Source organism: Gymnogyps californianus, chromosome 11, assembly GCF_018139145.2.
Source record: "Gymnogyps californianus isolate 813 chromosome 11, ASM1813914v2, whole genome shotgun sequence".
NCBI classification, from domain to species: domain Eukaryota; kingdom Metazoa; phylum Chordata; class Aves; order Accipitriformes; family Cathartidae; genus Gymnogyps; species Gymnogyps californianus.
The window spans coordinates 24626325-24643851 of NC_059481.1; the positions used below are offsets into that span (position 1 = coordinate 24626325).

General features: G+C 40.4%; 1 protein-coding gene across 1 annotated transcript in view; it reads left to right on the top strand.

Annotated features, from left to right (window-relative positions):
* The window catches only part of IQGAP1 (IQ motif containing GTPase activating protein 1), a 76208-nt gene that overhangs the window by 56015 nt on the left and 2666 nt on the right, over nt 1–17527 (top strand). The window contains exons 21-37 of the mRNA XM_050903706.1: nt 91–162; nt 255–324; nt 763–971; nt 1971–2126; nt 2275–2438; nt 3615–3839; nt 5121–5261; nt 5354–5438; nt 7697–7929; nt 8721–8853; nt 9206–9308; nt 11390–11525; nt 13427–13514; nt 13938–14150; nt 15235–15401; nt 16283–16405; nt 17313–17421. Of these exons, the coding sequence (XP_050759663.1) occupies nt 91–162; nt 255–324; nt 763–971; nt 1971–2126; nt 2275–2438; nt 3615–3839; nt 5121–5261; nt 5354–5438; nt 7697–7929; nt 8721–8853; nt 9206–9308; nt 11390–11525; nt 13427–13514; nt 13938–14150; nt 15235–15401; nt 16283–16405; nt 17313–17421 (2427 nt within the window). The remainder of the gene's footprint in view (nt 1–90; nt 163–254; nt 325–762; nt 972–1970; nt 2127–2274; nt 2439–3614; nt 3840–5120; nt 5262–5353; nt 5439–7696; nt 7930–8720; nt 8854–9205; nt 9309–11389; nt 11526–13426; nt 13515–13937; nt 14151–15234; nt 15402–16282; nt 16406–17312; nt 17422–17527) is intronic.

Here is a 17527-nt window from a genome sequence, read left to right on the forward strand (position 1 = left end):
GGCTCCCTGCTGACTTTTTTGGTAAACCTTTTGGGTAATGACCTTTGTAGGAAAGGTTTTTATTGGAGTATTTTGGTTACCCTTCTATAGATTCAATCAATGACCAGGATGTATCAAGCCAGAAAACGTTACAGAGATCGTCTGCAGTATTTCAGAAACCACGTAAGAGGCTATCTTGTTAAATGAATTCAGTACCTGACTTTTGTACTCTTACCAGAATGAGGTCAAGTGCTTTTTTTTTTTTTGAATCCTAGATAAATGATGTTATAAAAATTCAAGCCTTTATCCGAGCAAACAAAGCACGAGAAGACTACAAAACCCTCAGTAAGTATTGTCAAGAGGATAAAACTGATGTGCCTTGAATCTCTATTTGCAAGGGATGTTGCTAGTATGATCTATAACGTGAAGACAGTTTTGAAGAGCGATTGGGATGAAGTTGGTAGGGCAGTGCGGAGACTAGGTAGGTCTTGAGGCTGAAGGAAAACTTGATTCCAGCTGTTGCTTTTGTTGCTGAAAAACAGAACTGTAGCTTTGCAGTTAACTTTGGTGGTGTGGACTACCCTAGGCTGATATTGACTTTGTTCTTTACTGTTTGCTTCTCTCAGGGTTTACTCAAAACAAGAAATTCAAAATGTCAGAAGCTGTTTAGACATGGTGGTGCTAATTTTATTCTGGCTGCTCTTTGACATGCTGTTTAAACATAGATAAGGCATATTTTTACTTCTGTTTCCCGTCCCCTGATGTTTTCTTGCCTATTTTTAGTTAATGCTGAAAACCCACCTATGGCTGTGGTTCGGAAATTTGTCCACTTGCTCGATCAGAGTGACCAAGATTTTCAGGAAGAGCTTGAGCTAATGAAACTGCGTGAGGAAGTTGTAACCTTGATCCGATCCAATCAGCAACTGGAAAATGACCTCAATCTCATGGACATCAAAATTGGGCTGCTAGTGAAAAACAAAATTACATTGCAGGTAGGAAATGTGCTGATGGGAGACCAACTACAGATTGAACTGAGCCCTGTGGTAGTTATCATGGAGAGCTCCTGGCCTTGCATGTCAGTTGCTCAGGCCCAGTGGAAAGTGTTGCCCCAGGCTTGCAGATTTTACGCCCAGTATGTTCTTACTCCATTCCACTAATTCAGTATGTGTCCCTAGAAAGAAAAGTGTAGGAGGAGAAGAAACAAGACCTGAAGCTAAAAAAGACAAACAAACACCAGACTATCTTGACCTAATTAATGCAACAGATTGTGTGTTTGAAGGCTTTGAGAACTCTGTTTTGTTGCTCCTTTGTGGTTAAACAAGTGACACGCCACAAGCTTGCAGCGAGGGGGGTGATTTTGGAGGCAGGAGACAAGCTCATGCCACTTGGTGTTTGTTGGTTAAAGGAGGCCCCCTCTATCACTTGGCTGACATGATTAATTTCACAAAAAAAGCTCTTGCTGATACAGCATTGCTTTCTTCAAGCTGAAATTCTAGTCAGCTTTTCATTTGGTCCTGGATGGCATGACACTAGGCTCCTCCCAGTGTAAAATCTCAATTGGTGTAGTGAAATTAATCTCAGAAGAAGGCTGCAGCTTTTGGGCTAGTGCCTGCGGCGAAAAGTGCCATTGCTGTTGGAGCATGTAGAGGTAGCGAGCTAGCTGAGTATGAAACAGGATTTTTAGGTTTTAAGCCCGGTTTTAAAAGGAGAATGTTTTCAAGCATCTTCAGGATGCTACCAGCTCTGACAGTAATTGCTGCCAAGAGTGACTAACCCTTCTAGGGTTTCGGGCAAATTCAGGAAGTCGGGGACAAAGCAAAACGTGTACTTCCAGTCAGAGAAATTGCTGCTGTAGCAAATAATGCTTCACTTCAGTAGCCCCAAGCATACCTTGACCCTGCCTTTCCACATACAACAGAAGTGGGCTCTCAGATGCAACTGTTTTCCAATATTGCCTGTTATGAAATACTGTCCCTCTTCTTTCTTTCCAGGATGTTGTTTCTCATAGCAAAAAACTTACGAAGAAGAACAAAGAACAGCTCTCTGACATGATGATGCTGAACAAACAAAGAGGAGGTTTGAAAGCTTTGAGCAAAGAGAAGAGAGAAAAGTTGGAAGCCTATCAGCATCTGTTCTACTTACTTCAGGTAAGCAGCTTCTAACGCTGCTTGGTAACCTCTTGTCATAGAGGCTTTTATGTCTTTGCTTATGCACTGTAGTTTTCAGCCACCATAGTTCTTAGCAACACGGGCCTGTGTGGACATGCACACTAAGTAATTTTTCTTATTGTTGTAGACTAACCCAACCTACTTGGCCAAGCTGATTTTTCAGATGCCTCAAAACAAATCCACAAAGTTCATGGATTCTGTCATCTTTACACTGTATAACTATGCATCCAATCAAAGAGAGGAGTATCTGTTGCTGCGGCTTTTCCAAACAGCATTGCAGGAAGAGATCAAGTACGTGGTAGCATATGGCACATTCTTGCTGTTGAATCAGTTTTGACAATTTCTCAAATTGAGGCAGTTTTCACGTTATGTCTCATGCTAATAAGCAGATAATGCTAACCTGTCCCTTCATTGTCCTCTTCCCATTTCATATCTGTTCTTAATGTAGTCTATAAAGGAAGAGTCCAGTATGTCCATTGAGGATGAGGGCTTTTTACTTCAGTCAAGATTTCACTGCTCAACACGGCAGCTACTTTTCATGTGATGCAAAGTCATCCTAAAATTCAGTCTAGTCTCATTTCTCCAGTGTCTGGTTATAAACACCTCCAACAAACTGCAAATTCAGGCTTTGCAATCCAGGGAGAGAGCTAACACTAAGCTCTCTGGAATTCCAAAAGCTGATGAGGAGGCTGAAACAGAGAGGCTTTATTGTTTGGCACTTCTGTTTACTGTCAGTGTTAGGGACTCCGGCTGTCCTCAGGCATGTTTTGTTTGATCGGTTGGGCCTTAGGAGCTCGGTGTTACATGACCTCAGTTCTTTACAATGCAGAGCTACACAACTTGCTGTAAAGAAGAATATGCAATAAAATTTTTGAAGAATTACTTGTTAAGCATTCTTTGGAATGCTTTTTAAGCGTGAAGTTGGTATATGCTCTGAAACAAATAGCAACTTGTAAAAGAGATTTTTTTCCTTTAAATTCATGGTTGGAATAGTAGTCCAGGGAAATGTAGATGCTTCATACTCTGCCGCTGTACTTCACATAGCAGTATACGAAGAGTGGCTTTTGTTGTCGATTGCTTGTTTTCTTACTTTAAATACTGGAAGAAACCTACTGTTCTTTTTCTTCTCTATATAAAATATGCTCTGTTTCCTTTGTATTTTTGAATTGCGCTCTCAAATAGAATGCACAGTTGCATTTGCATTTATTGTTGTAGAGATGACTACTGGCAAGTTGCATTGGAATTCCCAAACAGAGGTCATCAGTTTCTTGCCTCATCTGTCCTGAGAAGTGTTCCAGTATTGTTCTTATACAGTTGTAGTTTATTGCTGTATTGAGATTTTAGTACAAATCCATCGTCTGTTTCATGACGGTGGTGCTCTGTAATGGTTTGTTTTATGCCGAGAAACGTATCTAAAGCTGACAGAACTATCCGTACCTGATTTCATACAGATTCTTTCTTCTTCAGATCAAAAGTCGACCAAATACATGAAATTGTGACTGGGAATCCTACTGTTATTAAAATGGTGGTAAGTTTCAACCGTGGTGCCCGTGGTCAGAATGCCCTGAGGCAGATCCTGGCACCAGTTGTGAAGGAAATCATGGATGACAAATCACTCAATATCAAAACTGATCCGGTGGATATTTACAAGTCTTGGGTTAACCAGATGGAGTCTCAAACTGGAGAGGCCAGGTATGGGAACTTTTACTACTGTGTTTTTCTAAACATTGCTCGACTGCTTTGCACTGCTCAGTTAATCATTCCAAACCATCCTTGGCTTCACTGCATGCATCTGTCCAACTGATACCGGCTTTTCCACCTCCTCAAGATGGCTTTAATCTGAGAGTTCTAAAGATCATGTTCTGGTGATGGTGCTGAGGGTATTGAAAGGGAATCTCATTAGGAGATGGAAGAAGAAATGCTCTTTGGTGTTTGCGTATGTTGACTTGATAGTTAGCTATGAGATGCCCTCTAACCTAAAAGAAATCATGGTAAGATAAAGTATTTGGGAATTGGTTCCGTGTCAGTCTCTGCTCATGTCATATAAAGCCTGTGCAAACTTAGGTACTATTTGCAAGCCAACAAAACTTCTTTTGCTGGAGAAGCAGCATGATATTGTCGTTCTTCTAGTCCTAACATCTTTCTAATTAATATCAGCCACTGATGACAATTGGATTGTGCTAGATGGTTTTGTGTCATGCCGGTTTCTTTTTCTTCCAGTGCATGTGATTTGCTAGAACTTGAGGTTTCTATTGTGTTCTATTGTGTTGTTTGGGGTTTTTTTAACATACTTTAAAAAAAAAAAAAAAGCTATACAGATGAGAGTTTCCCCATTCAAAGCAATCTGCAGTCATATATCTTGCTGTACGCCTGATTCAAAATTCTGGACATGTTAAAAATGCAGGTGAAGATGTGTGTTCGGGTCCTGTTTACATGAGATTTAGGAGACACTTTTATGAATTATCCGCTTCATCTGTCTGTCTTCACTGGAATACTATGCAGTAATTTCAGCTGATGGAGAAAACGTAACTACTCATTTGGCACTGCTTCCCGCCAATAGCACGTTATATCAATTTTATGGATGCTGTTCTAGCTTCTGGCTTGTGTCCAAGCTTTTATCATCTTAATGTTCAAATGCGTAGCTTGCTTTTTCACCAATTTATTTGCAGCCTGAAGTACCACTACATGTCACAGATGGCACTTTTTTGCCTAGTGTGCATGTGTGCATGCTGTAAAAAAGATACAGTTTTGAGTTAGCTGGGCCTTTTCTCATAGTGGCCGTTGCAAGGGAGAGTAGAGGAAGTAAAAGCAAGAAGTCTTCAGCTCTTCCAGTGCATAAGAGGTTAATTGAAGGCAACGTATAGCTCTTGGCAGCCAAGTGAATATAAGCTTGTTTCCGTGTCGAGCTAGAAATTTTTGAAATATGCTAGCCTGAGGAATACTCACCTTCACACATTTGACTTTTTCAAATAGCAAACTGCCATACGATGTTACACCTGAACAAGCTCTAAATCACGAAGAGGTGAGGACGCGCCTGGATGCCTCAATCAGAAATATGAGGACAGTGACAGACAAGTTCCTGTCTGCCATTGTTAGTTCAGTGGACAAAATCCCGTGAGTCTGGTGTACAACGGTATTATCCCTGGGAAGTTGTTGGTGGGTTCGTGCTTGCAGCAGTCTTATTTGCCCTTTTCTTTCTCTCGAAGTTATGGAATGCGTTTCATTGCCAAGGTACTAAAAGACTCCTTGCATGAGAAGTTTCCTGATGCTGGGGAGGATGAGCTTCTGAAGGTGAGGATCTGAACGTCTTTGTGAATAATTTTCAGCCAAATCGGCTGTAGCAAGCACATCTCATTCTTCTCCTTTGTTGGGTGTACGTGTGGAGAGGAGTGCATGTAAACCTATATAAAGCTCATTTATTTACTTCTACGGATAGAAAATGTTTCACACTGGGCTTTTGATTGTTAGCTTCATATACATCACCTGAGATGTAATATATTGTTCAGAAGGAGGTATCCTGTTGCTTCTGCTTTGCTTTTAATATCTTGGGCAGTTGGTCCTTTAGGTTTCTTGACTTGGGGTACTCTTGCTCCTAGAAAGTAAACCTTGGTTTTGCTGGTATGATCACAGCCAGCTGCTCCTTTCTTAAAGAGACAATGTCAAGTTAAAAAGTCTGTATGCAAAATTCTGATATTCCTAATTCCTCTGTCTGTAACACTAGGATATTTTGGCAGCAACATGCAGAGAGTCACTTTCCATGATGTCTAGTCAGTTTTGCATTTTGCATTTCAGTAGGTTTGGAGAACTAAAAGGATCCTAATAGTAGGCACTCTCAGATGAGTATAGCTTTGGGGTTTTCATTGAAATATCTTTGTTTTTATGGCTTTTGGTAATTGTGAAGGCCTTTATGTCCGTGAATGCTTTGCTTGTTAATAAAACAAAGTTTGGATCTTAGAATACTTGACAACGCCTCTTTGAACTTCTCTGCCTCTGCTTCATTACAAAATAATTACCAATCTGAATGCTGTTTTCTTCTCTCTTCTAGTTCTGTGCTTTCCCATTCTGAGACATCGATTCTTTCTATGCAGGTGAATTAATTTCTTCCATCTGTAAATTTAGGTGGAAAACTGCAGTTTTCATTAATCCTTGTGGAAACAATGTAACTGTCCACATGAAAGTCAAAACTGCAGTTGCATGCAATGACTACTAGATTTTTTGGCAACCAAAGCTACCCATATAATATACTGTTGTTCTCCCCCCACAAGTTTAAAAGTTATTGATACAGTTTCTTTCACAGATGTGTTTTCTTATTACTGGTAGTAAACAGCTTTGACTGTTGTCATCCCACGACATAATCTGTGAGAGTACAGCAGGGGCTTGCATGAAACAGTTGTCAAAAACGTGACCTCACTGAAAGCAGTTAATAATTTCTGGGGCTGCTCAGCAATGGCTAGATTTTTTCTCTCTGTTTTCAGCTGTTTGTTCAGACCCTCATCTCTTCTGTGCATTTAAGTCACGTGGCAAGCAGGCGAAGCCAAGATTCAGTGACCTGGCCCTCTGCAAATTTCTGTGAACCACCAGAAAATACTAGAGCATGCGATGTGAGAACTATCGCTTTACATCAGCATGTTGGGTTAATTCCTTTTCATTGCTGGAACTACTTTTGGCAAAATATCAAATACAGGTTAGAAGTATATTTGTGAGCATATGGATAATGTGACGTCTTTATTTTCGGTTCCTTGAAGTTTATTGCTGCTCACATTTGACTAGGTAAATTGGTTTTTGAAGCATCAAATGCCATTCGTCTTCTGTACTTCTGATTTTCTTACCTCTGGATTAAATGATTTCTCAGTTACTCTCACTGACTGGGGGTTTGCGCCTGAAAATGTTGCTGGCTTATTGAAGAATTATTCTGAAAGAGAAGAGGGCTTTGGAGAAGGAATGGAAAGTAGTTTCCTCGGTTTAGCTCCTTGGTGTGCCATGCTTCCTCACCATTTTTGCTTTGTCAGAGATGGCAGCCAATTCTGCACACTTCTCTAAGAATTAGCTCTTGTTCCATATTGAAACTGCATTACCGGGTTCCTCTATACCATGATCATTCTGCCCTCTGTTAGACTAACTCAGTTACGTTTAATTCTCCTGATAGATTGTCTCATGCTTGTATGAGTAGTCCGTTGGTAACTTGTAGTATCTCCTGTCCGTACATTTTTATAAGTTAAAGTTTTAAATCTTTATGCATAGGAATATCTGCTGCTGCTGTAGTGTCCTGTGACTAGTAGTGCTCAGTCTTCCCTCTTTGTGTTGACCATCCTATTGCGTCCTAATGATTTTTTTTTTTTTAAATTTTTTTTCCACCCCCCCCACTGTAGATTCTTTGGGATAGTATGTGCTTGTATACAGCAGCACAGCAGAACCTTTATCTTGGAAGGAGCCTCTGGCTTACAAGAAAATAATTTATCAAAGCACAGTCAGAGTAGTTTCAATAAAATTCAGTTGGGTCCTATACCATTGTTTCTTGACGCGTTTCTTCTCTGCTCAACTTTTCCCAGATTGTTGGCAACTTACTCTATTACCGCTACATGAATCCAGCCATTGTCGCCCCAGATGCGTTTGACATCATTGATCTTTCAGCTGGAGGTCAGCTGACCACGGATCAACGCAGAAACCTCGGTTCCATTGCAAAGATGTTGCAGCATGCCGCATCCAATAAGATGTTCATGGGAGACAACGCGCACCTAAGCATCATTAATGAATACCTATCACAGTCATACCAGAAATTCAGGTAGAAGACCTTAGCTAATTAAGTTGGGAAGTTTGGCAGAGGATAACATTGCAAATAAAAAGGGATAATAATAAAAAAATTTAAATAAGGTAAATTCTATCTCTGTCAAATATGCGATCTGTTGAAAATAAGAGATCGCACTCCAGACTGCCATAAGCATCAGTGACAATGGCAGATAAAATGTGTACCTGGAATTTATGAACGATACATTGTATGTTAATGAGATTGCGAAGTCAAGTATTTTGACTTAGGAGTTTCCAGAATAAAGGTTGCTTTTGCACATGTTTATTGTGATACTTTGGACGTGGACAATGAGAATGGACATACATTCTTCTGTCCCACATGAACCCTGGCTCCATGTGAAAACCCAGTGGTGCTCAGGAATAAAGCAGGTTGGCATTTAGCTGTTCATATAGTTGAAGTAAGCTTTTGTTCAAGTATCGTCATCTTATACCTCTCGTGTTTTGGAAGAAAGAAAACCAGAGACTGCTGGGAGCAAGGGATGTTACTGCAGTGGAGGCAGGAGGATGTGTGAACAAGGTCACCGGAGCCATAGACCAGTCCTGTGAATGCTGAAAATGAGCCAATGTCAACATGGCCAATATCAATAAATGAATTTACTAGGTTACTTCTGATGTGTTAAACTGAAGCTGACAAACTGTAGTATGCCATAATGTACCATAGTTTAAAGAAGAGAGACTACGCTTGGGATTGTCATGGGGAGTTAATGCTCTTGATGCATCACGTGACTCCGAGTCATACTGATTCTTCTTTTCTCCTTTTTTCTAAAGACGTTTTTTTCAGGCTGCCTGTGAGGTTCCTGAATTGCAGGATAAATTTAATATTGATGAATATTCTGACTTGGTGACTCTCACTAAACCAGTTATTTATATTTCTATTGGTGAAATCATCAATACACACACTGTAAGTATACATTGGTCACAGTTGCTCCTTATAAGCAGTACTTACAAAGAAAATGCTGCTTCTGGCTGAAACGCAAAGTTATGGAAGACAAGGCTGAAAGTTGTCTTTTGATTATAGTGTGCAAGAGCTTGTCAGTTTATAGAATTAAGTAATTTGCTTGTGGCTTCTCTGATTTTCTTTTGAAAGTATTTGAGTATGTGATAATGGCACAGCTTTGAATGTTGATATTGCTGCTTTGGAGTTCAGTGAAATAAGATCTTTTTCTAAAAGATACCAGCTCAAAGTAATGTAATTTTACTGTCTAGAAAAGGATGTACAATTAACAACATAAATGTTCTTTCTGTTCATCTAGTTGCTCTTAGACCATCAAGATGCAATTGCTCCTGAGCACAATGATCCAATTCATGAGCTGCTGGATGATCTCGGAGAGGTTCCTACAATTGAGTCCTTAATAGGTGGTCTAGTTTATTGTACTTAAGAAATATGTGATATTACCTTAAATGATCTGAGGTGCAGTAAAGAAACTACCTAAGGAATCATCACAGGTCGTTTGGGAGGATGCGCTCTAAAAAGCACCAGCAGATTTATTCTGGTGTATTCTCTCTGCAGAATTTGTTACCCTGAAAAAACAGGGCTTCTTTCTCTTCTCCTCCCCACCCCCCTCACCTCACTCCACTCCACTCCAGAAGTTTGTAGAAGGCAGATGGTATTTTGACATGTTTTCTTCGTTCCATTAAGCTGGAGCCATTTCTCTGTGTGTGTCCCCGTCCCAGTTTGTTTGCAAAGATCTGTCCTCTGTTCTGGAGATCTGTATGCATTCCTTTCAGAGTGCCATAATAAGTGTATTAAATGACATATGTCCCCATAGGGATCTTTGGCATATGGACGAATAACTTTTTTCCCTCCTTGAGAGTTTTTTCTATACGTTAAGAATTTTATCCTCTTTCTTCTGGCTGGGGGAGGAAGGAACTGACTTTACTAATCTGTGAAAGTGTTCTAAAAACCTGAGCCATGGTTCACAGCTTCAGGATATAACAAACACTGGAAAGTTGCACAATCTGCTCTCCTTCCTTGGTTTCTATGTTGCAGGTATTTGAAGTGTGAAATCGGGGGGGGAGGGGGAAGAACACAGTTTTTTGAGAGGATGCTTTGACAGCAAAATGCCTATCTTGAAGTTGCTTGATGAGAAATGTTCGAAACTTTTAAAGGGACAACTGCTAGCACGTTTTCTTCTGAGCACTGACAAAGAACAGAACGTAAGAAGTGTTATCTGAGCGAACCTAGACCTTGGGTTTAACAAAACTTACCCTCCTTCTCCATTTCATTTCCTCTGCGTGCATTGTATTGATGTGGTTAATAGGTCAGAGTTTAATCTTTCTGCAGCTGTCCTTATTTCGGCTGGGATCGAGTTAACTTTCTTTTTAGTAGCTGGTACAGTGCTCTGTTTTGGATTTAGTGTGAGAATACTGTTGATAACACGCTGATGGTTTAGTTGTTGCTAAGCAGCACTTATCTTAAGTTCAGGATTTTCAGTTTCCCATGCTCTGCCAGCAAGCAAGTGTGCAAGGAGCTGGGAGGGAGCGTGGCCAGGACAGCTGACGGGAACTAGCCAAAGGGGTGTTCCATACCATGGAGCGTCATGCCCAATATATAAACAGGGGGGAGTTGGCCGGGAGGGGCAGATCGCTGCTCATTCAGCAGGTGGTCAGCGGGTGGTGAGCAATTGCATTGTGCATCCCTGGGGTTTTTTCCCTTGAGTTTTATTTTGGTTTTTTCTTTTTTTTTGTTATGTTCCTTTTCATTTAAATTATTTTTATTATTATTATTGTTAATACTTTAGTTATTAAACTGTTCTTATCTCAACTCATGAGTTTTACCTTCCCCCCCCCCCCAGTTCTCCTCCCCATCCCACTGGGAGGGGGGAGGAGTGAGGGAGCGGCTGTGTGGTGCTTAGCTGCTGGCTGGGGTTAAACCATGACAGCGGCCCTTTAAAAAAGGGAGACGGGAGGTGAAGCATCCTAACAACTGTTCTGATGAAAGTTCAGACACAGTTAGAGCAAGAAAATTTCCTTTTGACAGGATAGCTTACTTTGTTTAATAGTAGGTTACAAGCTCAATTTCCCAACAAGGGCTTCACTCTTAGCTTGGAGAATTCATTCTAGTGAGGATACAGACATAGAGGCATGGTCATATTTTTATTTATAAAGTATTTTTGGCAGGCGAGGTACTCTTCTCAGTAGAGTGAGATGCTGAGATACAGTGTGGAATACACATACATCTTTAAGGCATACGAACTAGTTATTTTTGTGGTGCCCTTCTGGCTGGTGCATTCTCTCAGTTTTTGTGAAGAAAAAGTCTGTAACACATTCAAGCTGATGTTTTTAAAAGCTGTTTTTGGCTTTTGAAGTGTCCTTTCAACAGCATAGGAAACAGTGTAGTTTTTCTGTGGTCTGTTAGGTAGGGAAAAATTACAAAGTTCTAGCAGTCAAGAACATAAAGAATATGATTTAATCTATAAACTCTTTCTGCTTGGCAGGGGAAGGGTCTGGCAATGTTAATGACCCCAACAGGGAAATGCTAGCAAAGACTGAGGTTTCTCTCACGCTTACTAATAAATTTGACGTTCCTGGTGATGAGAATGCGGAGATGGATGCGAGGACAATTCTGTTGAAGTAAGTAAGGGGTAACTACCCGGTGTGTTTCTCAAGAGAATAAGGAACCTGAATTTTCACAGTTAATCTGCATGTGAAAATAAGAGAACTGAAGTGTAATTTAAACAGACGTGGGACTGTTACTCCAAATACGCTGAGCTTATAGCCATGTCCTTTCAATGCTGCTGCAGTTACATTTTTTTCCTGTTCTTTGTCACTGTTGAATTTGTCATTCTTTAAAAGTCTATCTTGGATGGTTCTGGAGGGGAAAACTACCAGAAAAGAAAATTTTCTAGATGTGAGCGAGTGTGACAGCAGCAGTTGGATTTGCCTGCATGTGAATAATTTGTAAAGATCATCTTAAATAATCTGTAGTGTTCATCACAATTGAGTTTTAACTCTCAAGTCCGTTAATGTAAAATTTAGATGAATCGATATTTGTGTTGCCTATATAATGCCCCATGCAAATGTTTTCAATAGAATACGTGTGACACATGGAAATTTTAAGGGTAATTAAATGTCTAGTATATGTGAATAACGCTGTGTTGCTAAGTTTGCTAGCTCCTGAAGAATTAGTTTCTTTACACAGCCTTTGAGCGGATTGTGTCTGTATCCTGTTAGCGAAGTGGGAGACGATGGTAGCTTACGATACTCTCCCTGTAGCTTTCCCCTGTCTGTGGGAAATACCTCCTTAGGATATTTTTGCTGTTGCTGAACCCCTCTTTTGGTTTATGACGCGGTCCCCTTCTCTCTGCACTCGCTGTCCCCCAAACCTGACTCTTAGTAGATGAAGACTAACAGCTTTTTTGGGAAATAGGCTTGTTATTAGCCTAATGGAAAGAGAGCAATGGACTGTCAGGGATTTCATTATTGCCGGACTCTTTATTCCGGAGGACTTAGTACTAATATTGACTCTTGGCCAGTTTTAAGCAAATCCCTGTTGCTGAGATGTATAGATCAGCTACCTGACATTCAGATGCATATTTACCCGCTCTGATGCATTCCCGCTCAGATGCTAGATAGTTTAACTGAGAATTCTTTGGGTCAGCTTACACTTGGTCTAGATGGACCAGTGATCTCCCAGAAGAAAATCTTGTCTCCAAAAATAACTTTAAATTAACTGGGCTTCTCAAAAGATACATCAGTATTTACCTACCTGCCAGAAGAAGGTGGCGTTGATTTTTAAAAAGTAAAGACTTACCAGTTGTGCTGGTAGTCATCTATGTTGTGGATCATGAGGAAGGTGTGCATCTGATGCACTTTGTGTGATGCCAGAAATAATTCCAGCCTGACTGCGAAGTACTGAAGGTGCTGTTTGGTTTCATCGTGTGGCTCAAGGACAGAATGGCCTCAGAGTGGGTAGTGGCTGCGATTAAATCACAGCTGAGGTCTAGAAACGACCCTGTCTATCACCAGATTGGAGTCAGGGATCTGCTTTGCCTCAGTTACTGTACACATAAGAAAATAGTCCTGTGGAGTTTTTTGATACCTGTTACAAAGCGCTGAAGTGCACTTATGGATGGATAATATTATAGACGTTTTATGGCTGCACAAGCTTGCTGTTGCTGCTACCTGCTTTACCTTTCACCTTGGAATTGCAGCTTCTGTGGTCCACATGGCAGTACTGGGGCTGCCTTGGAATATATGGGATAACGTCCTTGCTGTTTGAGGGGGTACTGGGGAACAAATCCTGTGTACTACGTAGATGAATCTTTCAGGGAACCAGTTTCTGATAACACACTATTAAAAAAGTAACGTGCTTCTCAGGGTTCTGGTCTGGTCTAGCCTATGACTACCTAAGCACACATCCAGTGATAATCTGACTTTAGGTAAATCAGTAACGTTGCTATTATTGCAGAATAGAACAGTAGTGAAGGTCTTTCAGTTTAAAGTTTTTTCTCCTATTCTTGATTTCTTTGCAGCACAAAACGTTTAATTGTTGATGTAATCCGCTTCCAACCAGGGGAGACACTGACTGAAATCTTGGAAACTCCAGCTACCTCAGAGCAAGTACGAAGTTGTTTACCTGCATTCTTTTTAGACTAGGAAATTGTCATCTATCTAGATATATGTGGGTATACTTGGGAATCTGCATTTATGTATTGCAGTGAAGCTGCCCCCACTGATGTTGGAGCAGTGTGTAACTATAGTAAGAAGGGAATATAATGGAAATAAATTGTATGTGTGAATCTTACTCCTCTGGTAGTTGCTAGAAACTATAGAAGACCGTTTTAAATGGCAGGTAGGCTTCTGCTGGTTCCCATACGTGGAATGTGTTCATCACATGTGGATTCATTGGAGTCAGTATGGGAGTGACCAAGCAAAACTCTTTATCCTATGTTATGCCAGAGGTCAGACAATCTGTTTCTGGTTCTTTGTCACCTTAAAATTCATCTGTTTATGAACTTGTAATCTTTTGTTTTCTTTTTCTAGGAAGCGGAGCATCAAAGAGCTATGCAGAAACGGGCCATTCGTGATGCTAAAACTCCTGATAAGATGAAAAAATCTGTGTCCGTAAAGGAAGATGGCAACTTAAATCTTCAAGAAAAAAAAGATAAAATCAAGACAGGCCTGAAGAAGTTGACAGAACTGGGGACAGTGAATGCAAAAAATAAATACCAGGAACTAATCAATGACATTGCAAAGGTATGCCAGTCGGTGGTTTCCTAGTAATCATAGTGGAGTTTTCCCGCAGTTTGCAGTGTTGTGAAACTGGCATGAGTTTCCAGGAGGAGTAAGTTTTGTAGTAGCTAATTTACAGACACAAAGCCTACCTTTTGCCACAGTGTCTCCACCTCTTGACATTTGGGAAGTCCTTTATTTTTATAGGACATTTGTGTTTTCTCAAATGACTGTGTTGCCAGAATCTCAGGCACTTTAAGGAAAAGCGTTATAGCTTGGAGGGGAAGTCCTGATGTGTGATCTTTTTCTGCTCCTTTTCACTAATTTAAGTAGCGCCTCTACAAACTTATTCACACGAGGAAGTTTTGCCCATAACTTAGACATCATAACCATTATTTTTATTTCAGTGTACCCATTCAAGAATACCGAAACGATAAAGGAGGAAGCTGAGAAAAACTTGCAAAAGTGCTCTAATACTGTTGTACATTGCTACGGTGACAATGTATTTTATATCACAAGTTTACCAAAAAACTATTTGCAAAATGTTATGTATGTAAAATGAATAAATAATCGCCTTTAGGGATCCAATTAGAATTAATCATACTGTCGTTAATATGTTTCAAAAATGAAAATAGAAGTCGACTTGAACACATGATACTTTTAGTTCAGGTATTAAGGTAATGTATGCTTAAAGATGGCTGGCTGACTAAGAAAGATAAGGAAGTCTGTGCACTGCTATGATTATAGGGCTTGATCTGTAAGATACCTTTCCTACCCAGAGGTGCAAAAATTGCTGCCTGCCTTTAGATCATGTACTGTCGGTGCCCACTCTAGTCATTGCAACTAGGACAGCATTGAAGTTTGAGAAAGCAACAAAAGGTTCAGATGAACTGCTGTGTAGAGTTAGTTAGTTCCAAAAGTAGTCAACACAGAGAGGAAGTGGTGACGCTTAAACTGGGGCAAGTGCAACTAAGGGCTCCAGCTTGTAGCATGAAGCAAGACTAAGCAAAATCAAACAGTGTGTTTCAAATACTCTGTGCTCTGGGCTTGAGCAACTGGAGAGCTCGAATGACTGTTAAGACTCTGCCTGTCTTTCTCTGCGGTGTAGGATATCCGAAATCAGCGTAGATACCGTCAGAGAAGAAAGGCGGAGCTGGTGAAGCTGCAGCAGACGTACAGTGCCTTGAACTCCAAAGCTACTTTCTATGGGGAACAAGTGGATTATTACAAAAGCTACATCAAAACCTGCTTGGATAACCTGGCCAGCAAGGGCAAGTAAGTATCTCAGAACCATGCCGTGGCCCTAGAGGTGCTTCTTACAGAAAGCACGTGTAGGTTGTTGCTAAGAAGAATCATAATGCCATCTGCTCAAAGCTCCTTGGCCAAGCTCTTCGCTGCAGCGATAGTTCTGGGGAAAGGGTCTCAGCAGTGGTGGGAAAATACAGGGAGAGGGCAGTGCCCCGAATGGCGACAAAAAGACATACTTGAAAGAATTTTGGTCCCTCTGGGAGAGGGGATTGTAGAGAGTCCAGTGGGAATGAAGCAGGTTGCCCAGATAATGCACATGCTGCTCAGACAGTCTGTCCTGTCATCCTTTCTAGGAGTGGAGAATGAAAATAACATAGTTCCCTACACGGAAGGCATTGATCATGAATTGTCCTCTTTTTATCCTGAATAGAGTCAGTTGTTGTAGTGCAAGACAATTCAGATTTTCCTGAAAAAAGAAATGTGTCTTCCTCCCCAGTGAGATGTGGGAAGAGCAACTGCTAGTGAAAACTGAGGCAAGAAAGTTGTTGAGTAATCTCGGCATTCTCCCCTTTTGCCTAATGATAGATGCTACTGCTTTCTGTGAATTACCATGTGGTTATGTTTTGAGGGGTTTTTTGTTGTTCGTCTTTTTTTCTTCTCCTGTAGCGTAAGAGTTATTGGTAAATAGTAGAAAATCAAAGATCTGATCTGAGCTACAAATGCTTTATAGATAAACTCACTAGTAGAAATACATCATCTATCAGCTGTGTTAGTCACAGTTGATTAGCTATACTGGTTCTGTCCCCTCATCCAAATAGGATTAAATGTTTGCTGTCTGAAATATCTTTACTCGTTTGACTGATCATCTTGGTTTTTTGTTGTGTTTTTTTTTTTTTTTTTTTCTTCAGAGTCTCTAAGAAACCTCGGGAGATGAAAGGCAAAAACAGTAAAAAGATTTCTCTAAAATATACAGCAGCTCGACTTCATGAGAAGGGAGTGCTTTTAGAGATTGAGGACCTGCAAGGTAACCAGTGAGTATCTTTTTAAAACTCTTTAGAGCTAAATAACCTTCTAAGAGGAAGAAGAAAACGGGTATGTTGAATTCTTGTCTCTCTCTTCTAACTAGTCTAGGTGCTGGCAATTGAGGAACAGAAGCTCTGAGATTTGTTTGAGATAGTGACAGATTGTCTTGCGGTTTTGTTCTTGGAATTTAGCATTGTTGGTAGACTTCGCTATTAAAGCTGAAGAAATTGTTTTGGCAATCTAGGCTGGCATCCCTAGGGTCAAGAAATCTTGCATAGTGATCACTTTTCAGTTCTCTTTTTTTCCTGGTTGAAGCACAGCAGGTCTTTGATTGAGAAGTGTAACGGGATTTAAACATGACATCCTCTTCCCACCCGCCCCTTCCCTGTCACCCCCCCAGTCATGGAAGGGTACCTCCTCGGGAGAATTGCTACTATGGTTAATAGCTCTCACTGTTGAAAAATCAGCTTAACGCTAGCTTGAGTTTGTCCAGCTGCAGTTTGCTAGCCTTGAGAACTTGGTATATCTTCAGTGGACCATAGAGAAGCTGCCTGTTACTAGAAATTTTTTTCAACCTTGGATCCTGTTTTGTACTTTGTGCACTAAATGAGATGTGGATGTGCAGCACTAAAGTAGACTGTTAAGACTGCATGGGCTAAATTACCATATTTCCTACTGCGCTTATGTGAAGGTGTGATCTAGTGGACACAGAATCTGTTAGGCTTCCATTCATTGTTGTATTGAGTCTGGTTGGCTTTTACGATCTCCTTCTAAATGGGGATATAAAATAAAGAGTTAAGAATAGAATTCTTAGAAATTTATCTTCAGATTTCATTTCATATATTCTCTCCATGTTTCAGTAGGAATTACATGTTCAGTAATGAACTGTGGTTTTTCATTTCTCAAATTTCATAGGTTTAAAAACGTGATATTTGAAATCAGTCCAACAGAAGAAGTAGGAGATTTTGAAGTAAAAGCAAAATTCATGGGGGTACAGATGGAAACCTTTATGTTACATTATCAGGTAAGAACTGTCCTATTTAATAGTGGCATATAAGTTCCGCTTGCCAGACTCTTCATCAAAATAATAATGACATGTTTTCTGCCTGAAGAGTCTGAAAAATGCTCTC